Raw genomic sequence first — 9,806 nt, forward strand, 5'->3', positions numbered from 1 at the left:
GAAATGACAGATGCTGGCAAGGATGCGGAGAAAGGGGAACCCTCCTACACTGTTCTTGGGAATGCAAGCTGGTGCAGCCACTCTGGAAAACAGCCTAGAGGTTCCTCAAAATGTTGAAAATAGAACTGCCCTATGACCCAGCAATTGTGCTACTGGGTATTTACCCTAAAGATACAAACGTAGTGGTCCAAAGGGGCACGTGCACCCGAATGTTTATAGCAGCAATGTCCACAATAGCCAAACTATGGAAAGAACCTTTATGTCCATCAACAGATGAATGGATCAAGAAGATGTGGTATATATACACAATGGAGTACTATGCAGCCATCAAAAGAAATGAAATCTTGCCATTTGCGACAACATGGATGGAACTAGAGAGTATCATGCTTAGCAAAATAAGTCAAGCAGAGAAAGACAACTCTCATATGATCTCCCTGATATGAGGAAGTGGTGATGCAGCATAGGGGCTTAAGTGGGTAGAAGAAGAATCAATGAAACAAGATGGAATTGGGAGGGAGACAAACCATAAGTGACTCTTAATCTCACAAAACAAACTGAGGGTTGCTGGGGGGAGGGGGGTTGGGAGAAGGGGGTGAGATTGTGGACATTGGGGAGGGTCTGTGCTTTGGTGAGTGCTGTGAAGTGTGTAAACCTGGTGATTCACAGACCTGTACCCCTGGGGATAAAAATATATGTTTATAAAAAATAAAAAAATAAATAAAAAATTAGTTTCCCTAAAAAAAAAATAAATAAAATAAAATAAAATATTTTTTAAAAAGAAAGAAGTCAAAGAGAGAAAGTCAATTATCATATGGTTTCACTTATTTGTGGAACATAAGGAATAGCATGGAGGAATTAAAAGAAGAGGAAAATGAAGGGGGAGAAATCAGTGTGGGAAACAAACCATGAAAGACTATGGACGCTGGGAAACAAACTGAGGGTTTTAGAAGGGAGTGGGGTGGGGATGGGTGAGCCTGGGTTCACCATGGGTGAAGCCATGGGTGATGGCTATTAAGAAGGACACGGATTGCATGGAGCACTGGGTATTATACACACACAATGAATCATGGAGCACTTCATCAAAAACTAATGAGGTACTGTATGGTGACTAACATAATAAAAAAATAACTATTAAACCAAAACGGTCTAATTTTTAAAACTCATTTATTTTTGGTTTGTAAATTTAGGGATTCCTTATATGTGAGACCCTAAAATTGTGAAAATATTTTTAAAACGAAGTATGAAATTTGATAGTATGCATATTTGACTTAAGATCAGACAAAAGTAATTTTGGTTTAGGTCTATGTAATAAATCAGCCCTTTTTTTTCTGGTATTCTGGTATAATTCATGTGAATCACAATCCTGTTTAGTAACTTGGTTTTTTTTTTACTCTGGTTTGAATACTATAGTTTAATGATATCTTCAAATTTTATTTTGTTACCACAAAAATGTTTTGAATAAGAGATATAAATTAAAAATTATAAATAATGCAAAAAAAAAAAAAGAAAGAAAGAAAGAAAAAGAAATGGCAGTCAAGGCCAGCCAATCACAAGGAAGCCTGTAAGACCTCAAACCAGAATAGAGCATTATTAAGGGCCAAGTGGATAAACTCAGAGCACAGACAGAGCTAGGATGCCTGTGGCTTATTGTTGATTGTTCACCAATCAATATTGATTACCCATGATGAGCCAAGCAGATTGAATAACATATGTCCAAGTGAACACTGAGAGGCCAAACACTGCACTAGACACCTCACTGACAGGATTCCATTTAAGCCTCACAATTTCCTGATGGACAAGGTAGGTACAATTATCATTTCTATTCCACAGATGGAAAAGCTGAGGATTAGAGATGCAGTAGCTCACTCAAGGATGCACAACTAGCAAGGCTTAAAACCAGCATTTGAACCCCCATGTTTGGTCTCTAGAACCTGCATTTGGCTGCTGTTCTAAACTGCCTCCTACCACCAACCGTCTCTTGTGACTCCACAGCTCCCGTTGTCCTGTACATTGCACTATGCAGCTTACTTATCACAGTATGCTTGGCTCCAGTTCCTACAAGCCGTTTTATCTATAGCAGATGTGCTGGAGAATGGACCAAGGGGTCTCGTCAGAGTGACAGTGAGACACAGCAAGGGCCAACCATCTACATTGTGGACTTGGAGAGGCAGGCTGAGCCTTGTATCTAGCAGCTTTATTAGTGTGGCAAAGAAACAAGAGCTATTATAATAAACTCTTGTTTGTACTTAGAAAATGCACCTTCCTACAGGAAACAATTGAGGGTTGCTGGAAGGGAGGGGGTTGGGGCATGGGATAACTGGATGATGGGCATGAAGGAGGGCATGGGATGGAAGGAACACTGAGTGTTGTATGCAACTGATGAATCGCTGAACTCTACCCCTGAAACTAATAAACTATATGTTAATTAATTGAATTTAAATTAAAAAAAAAAAGAAAATGCTGCCTTCCCACAAGGCTAACCAAAAAATACGTGTGCATGCATGTGCCCACATGTGCATGGGTATGTGGGGTCGCCATGGATCTTTATGTATGGCAAGCTACTTCTTTTTCTGGAGACCTCAGTTAGAAAAACTAAGATTTTATTTATTTATTTGTCAGAAGGGGGAGAGAGAGAACAAGCAGGCAGAGAGGCAGGCAGAGGCAGAGAAAGAGAAGCAGGCTCCCCACTGAGAAAGAAGCCCCACATGGGACTCGAACCCAGGACCCTGGGATTATGACCTGAGCCGAAGGCAGTGGCTTAACCGACTGAGCCACCCAGATGTCCCTAGAAAACTTTTGATGAATTAATTAGGGTCATAAAAAAGTAAAATTTATGTCTGTACTGGATAACTCTTCAGGGGCTGCCTTCTCCTTGAGTTGCTTACCAATTAACTGAAAACATAATAATAGATTTTCCAAGTGTGTAAACCTGGCGATTCACAGACCTGTACCCCTGGGGATAAAAATATATGTTTATAAAAAATTAAAAATTAAAAAAAAATGCAAAAAAAAAAATAATAATAGATTTTCCAAACTAGCAAACTCCACTTTTCCCACCTAGGTACTTTCACAAAATGATCTTATTTCAAGTATCTTTTAGCCTGGAAAATTCCATACACCTCAAGGAAAATATTTTGGGTTTTTTGACATCAATGTGGCTATTTAAAAAGAAACACTTTACCAGACTCCTGGTTGGGGAGAGAACTCCAGTCATAGACATCGCACTCTGGCAACAAGTATATGCTGACTCACCACTGCCACCATCTGTCCAGGGCCTTTTCTCCTCATTCTTCAAGCCCACAGTACAGCTGGCATGCTGGGTGATGTTTCTGGATAGGTCTCCAGCCAAGGATATAGGTGCCTCAGAAGGATTGTTCCTATAGTTCTGGCAATCCGGATTTTGTCTCTAGAAATCATATTTATTTGTCAAACAGTATAATAGTACAGTCATATTTTGAAGATCTAAGTCAATATATTTTAAAATTTTAACCAATGTATTTTCATTTAAGTGATAAGGGCAATCTTAAGTTATTATGGATGAAAAGAAAAGAAAACTCAGTAGACTGTATTTGTTTTTTTCTACAACCTTAAAATGTTGTGCAATTGGCAACTGCATTAAAAAGATTATCCCTTGGAACGGATCCTGTAGTTTATAATAAATGCAGCACAAAGCACTTCTGTCACCCATACAAGGAAAAACTAAAGCAGCCACCTGCCTGTGTGCAAACACTGTGGTCAGGCCCCAGCACAAGCATCCAATTGGCTAACAGGATAATCCATTCCCACCATTGCAGAATGTATCCCCTCAGAAGTCACCCTTGCAGGATAAGTGGACAAGGAAAAAAGGTTGAAAGTATCATTCTATACCTGGCCACTCCTGCCTTAAGTTTCTAGAATAATTATGTTTCTCTACTCTCTAGTATCTGTCCTTCTCTTCTATCCCCAAACACAATCACATCGCTACATAGAAGAGACTTCCACTAATCTAACCATTTCTTCCCTCCTTTTGATCCTTCGTTTCTGTCTCAGATCTCCAGGTTTAATGGACTTGAAATTTGCCATTGTGCTTTGCCTGGACTTCACTAACCTACACTCAACCTCCTATAAGCAGAATTCCACCCCATACTATTCCACATCTCATGTGCTGGGCCTCTCTGTAGCTTCTTGCTCTACTTTCTACACTCAGATTCCCAAGATTCTCCCCTGCTTGACCTTAGGTTCTATCTTTCCTCTCCACCTTCCTGCTACCTTCTCCTGTCTGATTCTCCTCCTCCATCTTTTCAGTGGTGTCCCTGAGGGCTCATTTCTAAGGTCTTTCTCTCTTTGTGTCTTCCCTCCTTTGATGACTGATCCACTTACAGGTCTTCAAGGCTTGCCTGACCATACATCCAGCCCGTATAACTAGCCCACAGCTTCCATCGCCTAATGGACCTTTCTGAGCTCTGCACCCCGATAATGGTGGTGACAACTATGTGCTTCACGGTTTGCAAAGCAGGTTCAATTATTTCATTCTACCAAATGGTTGCAAATCCCATGAGACTGGCATAACAACCACTGCTGAGCATTCCACCAGAGTTGTCTCTCAGGGAGGGCCTCTCCAAGAGAAATGCCTCTTCCTTTCTGAGTCCAGTTCAGTGGAAAACCACCACTACAGAGTGAGTTTATGGAAGCCTCCTCTCCATCCCTAGCTATCAATGTTGTATTAAATTAAAGATTTATGGCAAGCTACTTCTTTTTCTGGAGACCTCAGATGCCCTGAACAGTGACAGGAGGTAAGTATAGACCTCAACCAGGAACTTGACTCCAAAGCTCACACAGATCTGGATTCAAACCACAGTCCTGACATTTCTTAGCTATGTGGCCTTTCCCTGTATTTTGGTTTCCTCCTCTATAAAACATGGATCATAATTAATTCCCAGAATTGTTATAAACAATTGAAACATATAAACTGCCTGGCAATGGAAAGGGCTCAATAAATGGTAGCTACTGCTCTTAATTCTCAAGGCTTTACCTCAGAGTCTTTGGCTGCTTCCAAAACATCACTGAGAACTTGTATGTACTCGGTTGCACCTTTAAGGATATCAACTTTGCTAGGCTTCCTGCTTTGGGGAAGAAATGGCACAAGTGCCTTCAGTTTGGCAAAACCACGGTTGAGATTTTTTATCTGGAAAACAAACAAACAAACAAACAAAAGCAAAGTGACATACAGAGAAGCTAACTTGTACAGCTATCCCCCGCCCCAAAACCAAGAAGAGGGCTGTGTGGGCTTGTTTGCACATCTCTTGTCTGGGTGGTGAACCAAAGCAGGCACATGCCAGAGTCACCACTCCACCAGCAGTGCCATTGCTGGCAATCGAGGAAGGGCTGGTGTAAACTCAGCACTCTGGGTGAATGGGCTGGAAGGGAAGGGGGTCGGTATTCCTGCTGAACCCCTCCTCTTCCTCCTATAGCATACCCACTGCAATGTTCAGGCAGTGGGGAAATGGCTAGAACTCGAAGTCAAAACATCAGGATTTGAAACCCAGCTCCCCTATGTACTACCTTATAAGAATGCAGGATACTTCGTATCACCAAGCTATGGTTTACTGCAAAGTGGAAAATACCCACGTTGTAAGCTTTTTTTGTGGTGATTAATATAATCACGCATAAGACACTTCTTCCTGACCTGGCCCAAAGAAAGTCCTAAGTGGTACTGATAATGAATAAAATGTGCAAATCTTTGTCTACTCAAGCACCATGCCATCAACTCTTTAACCTCTTTCCCAGCCTAACAGAGTAAAGTGTTAGAGTCTAGAGAATCTGCATGTTGGCAAGATTTGAAAGGCGGAATAAGGTTATTTATCTTTATGTTTATAAGTCTCTAGGATCTAATCCTTCAGTTCTAAATGCTTGGAACACTGATGACCACCCCCCAAAGGGAACTGGCCTTGGAAAAACTGGCTTCCACTACACCATAAAGCCAATATACTCATATTGAGAGCCCTCTCCCACTCCAGATCAAAGTGAATAATGGACACAGTCATCCCATTTCAGCAGAATATAAAGACCAACAAAAGCATGAAAATGAGGGGCACCTGGGTTGCTCAGTGGGTTAAAGCCTCTGCCTTCAGCTCGGGTCATGATCCTAGAATCCTGGGATCGAGCCCCGCATCGGGCTTTCTGCTCTGCGGGGAGCCTGCTTCCCCCCCCATCTCTCTGCCTGCCTCTCTACAAACTTGTGATCTCTGTCAAATAAATAAAATCTTTTTTTAAAAAGTGAGAAAATTTTTAAAAAAAGAAAATGTGGAGCTTTGTTAAAATAACTACAAAACAGGGCGCCTGGGTGGCTCAGTGGGTTAAGCTGCTGCCTTCGCCTCAGGTCATGATCTCAGGGTCCTGGGATCGAGCCCTGCATCGGGCTCTCTGCTCAGCAGGGAGCCTGCTTCCTCCTCTCTCTCTGCCTTCCTCTCTGCCTACTTGTGATCTCTCTCTGCCGAATAAATAAATAAAATCTTTAAAAACAAAACAAAAAAAAAACAAAACTACAAAACAAAATAGAAATTAGGTATCATTTTTCATGTGCCAAGCTGATAATATTGTTAGACATACCCAGCAATAGAGATGAGCAAAGGGAAGAGTTTTCTATCCCATAAGAAGGGATTAAAATTAATAAAATTCTCTAGGAAGAAGCAGTTGGGCATCTGGTATCAAAAGTTTTGAGATTGTATACATCCTCTGTCCCAGTAATTTCATTACTAGAATTTTATTTGAGAGCAATTATCACACATGCACATAAAGACCAGGAAAACCTGCAAAAAGCATAAAGATTAGAGATGTATGGTCCATTTTATGACAGAGTATGCAGTAAAAAGCTGTTCTTTCAAAGAATTCTTAAGAATGAGGAAATGCCAAATCCAAACCACAATGAGATACTGCCTCACACGGGTCAGAATGGGTAAAATTAACAGGTCAGGAAACGACAGATACTGGTGAGGACAAGGAGAAGGGAATCCTCTTACACGGCTGGTAGGAATGCAAACTGGGGCAGTTACTCTGGAAAACAGTTTGGAGATTCCTCAAAAAGGTGAAAATGGAGCTACCCTATGACCCAACAATTGCACTACAAGGGATTTACCCCAAAGATACCAATGTAGTGGTCTGAAGGGGCACCTGCACCCCAGGGTTTATAACAGCAATGTCCACAATAGCCATTCTATAGAAAGACCTCAGATGTCCATCAAGAGATGAATGGATAAAGAAGATATGGTATATATACACAATGGAATATTACTCAGTCATCAAATAAATGAAATATTGCCATTTGCAATGATGTGGGTGGAACCAGAGAGTATTATGCTAAGTGAAATAACTCAGAGAAAGACTATTATCACATGATTGCACTCATATGTGGAATTTAAGAAACAAAATGGAGGGGGTGCCTGAGTGGCTCAGCTGGTTAAGTTCTGCCTTCAGCTCAGGTAATGATCCCAGTGTCCTGGAATCAAGTCCCATGTCAGGCTCTCTGCTTGGCCAGGAGTCTGTTTCTCTCTCTCCACTCATGCTCTCTGGCTCTCTTCTGTCTCACTCTCTCTCAAATAAATAACTTAAATATTTAAAAGAGAGAGAGAAAGAGACACAACAGGAGAATAGGGGAAGGGAGGGGAAAATGAAACAAGACAGAATCAGAGGGCAGAGAGGAGACAAACCATAAGAGACTCTTAATCATAGGAAACAAACGGGGTTGCTGGGGAACGGGGGGGGGGGGGGAGGGGATGGGGTGATGGACATTAAGGAGTGCATGAGATATAATGAGCACTGGGTGTTCTATAAGACTGAAAAATCACTAAAGTCTACCTCTGAAACTAACAATACACTATATGTTAATTAGCTGAATTTAAAAAACAATAATCAGGAAATGCTTTTGATAACGTTGATTGAAAAAAATGGAAAACTATGTACCATCTCACAAATTTATAATTTATATATGTGCACACATAACTAGAAAAAAAAAGACTGGGAGGGTATATATACAAGAATGTTAGTTCATAGCAGTTATATCTGTGTTATGGGTGTTTCTGTTCCCCAGTCATTTTTCTAATCTTCAGGTGCATTAATTTTGTCCTTGTAAAGAAGAATGAAGGTCATCCCCTTTAAAATAGAGAATAAAACCAGGACGAATTCTCTGCAGAAAGCACTTGCTTCCTGATGGGAAGGACCATATAAAATGCAAACTATTGGATCAGAATCTTGTTTGAGGCCACATTGTCACATCAGATCGCAGGGTTATTTTCGCAAGGGGGTCTAAAGCCAGGTGAAACCATGCTTTCCCACTCTTGGAGTTTCTCCAGCTTCCCTTGGTCTTCTACTCTCACTTGGTCCTCTCTCCTTCCGCCCTTTCCCACACTCCTAGCGGATTCACCAAGGGCTACACTTCCAAAGGGCCCGGGCATGCAGGAACGTCCCCAGCAGAGAACCTCCCCCTCAAGTCCCCAGCTTGAAGGCGCCCCTCGGTCCTCCCGTGACCCGCCCCCGCCCCCGCCCCCTCTCTAGGACGCCTGGGCTGCCGTCAAACTCCAGGTTTGCAAAGAGCCCAAGGGAGACCAGACTGGACACACCGGGGCCCCGGTTCCGTTAGAAACACTAAAAGCCACCAGTAGATGTCGCTCGGACTACGAGTCCCAGGACCGTTACCCCTTGTGATTCGCCGCGTCCCCGCCTGACGGGGAAATGAGGCACTGGCTGGAGTGGGAGGCCGCGGCACACCGGGGCACCGTGTTTCCTCACGCCAAGAAAGAGAAACGAATAACCTCCGCTGGGCCGGGTCATCCCACACATGCTTCCAGACAGAGATGCGGAGGAGAGGGAAAGGGACGGTGGGAGCGCTTTGCGCCCCAAGCGCTCACCCAGCGCGAGCGGCTGGGAGAAGGAGGCGCAGCTCCCGGGCGCTAACCTTTTCGAAAGCACCTGCCAAGCGGAGACATTTTCGACGCCGTCACGGGCCTCGCGTGCCCCCGTCCCACCCCCGGACCCCCTGGCAGGCGGTTAGCAGGGGAGAGGGCCATCCCACCGTCAAAGAACGAGCGGCCGGCCGAGGGAGGAGGGTAACAAGGCCACTACCATCTCTCAAGCTAGAGACCCGAGCCGAGGTTCGAGTCGCCTCCGAGGCCCGCAGGGGGGTCGTGAGTGGGTGCACCGGCTACTGGCCAGATGTTCGGCGGGGAGCAGCATGGCGTGGGGTGGCCGAGCCCGGGTGGCCTTGGGGACCCGCGCGGGGCAGGGCGCTCACCCTCTCGCGCTCCTTGGCGTTTGCCACGCGGCGCCGCTCCAGCACCAACTGGAGGTCCTCGGTCGACGAGTAGCCTCCCGAGGGCAGCCGCTTGAGCCGGCAGACGGCGGCCAGCTGAGGCAGCGGCCCGAACTGCTCCCGCAGCAGGTCCTCCAGCACCTCAGCCGGCGGGACGCCCAGGAGAGCCGGCGCGGGCGCTGCGTCCATGGCGGAGGGCGGGAACGCAGGGGGCCGCGCGGCCTTTCATCGCCCGCACCTGGGGCCTCACAAGGCACCGGGGCGGGGCCTGGACCACCTGTCGCTGTTCTCCTGCTTGCCTCGTGTTAGTCAGGTGGGGCTGTAGGGAAGATTAGCCCTTGGGGATCCGGGTTTCAGCAGCTCCGCGGGTGGTTTCGGTGAACATGGGATTCCTGACAACAACGGGTCCTCAAATTTGGCTGCACACCGGAACCACCTGGGGAATTGGGTTATTCTTAATCCGCCCACCTGGGTACCCATCCCCAAAATTCTACTTTGGTCAATTCAGGTTGGGGACTGCGCT

The 9,806-nt window shown here is 44.8% G+C and overlaps 1 protein-coding gene across 1 annotated transcript in view; it reads right to left on the bottom strand.

The window, feature by feature from the left end:
• Positions 1–9,472, bottom strand: part of FIGLA (folliculogenesis specific bHLH transcription factor) — a 28,831-nt gene extending 19,359 nt beyond the window's left edge. The window contains exons 1-3 of the mRNA XM_045079325.1: positions 9,266–9,472; positions 5,012–5,164; positions 3,149–3,406 (exon numbers count right to left, since the gene is read on the bottom strand). Coding sequence (XP_044935260.1) covers positions 3,149–3,406; positions 5,012–5,164; positions 9,266–9,472 — 618 coding nt within the window. The remainder of the gene's footprint in view (positions 1–3,148; positions 3,407–5,011; positions 5,165–9,265) is intronic.
• Positions 9,473–9,806: the final 334 nt, after the last annotated feature.

Source organism: Mustela putorius, unplaced genomic scaffold (assembly GCF_011764305.1).
Source record: "Mustela putorius furo isolate JIRA1106 unplaced genomic scaffold, ASM1176430v1.1 tig00000281_pilon_pilon_pilon, whole genome shotgun sequence".
NCBI classification, from domain to species: domain Eukaryota; kingdom Metazoa; phylum Chordata; class Mammalia; order Carnivora; family Mustelidae; genus Mustela; species Mustela putorius.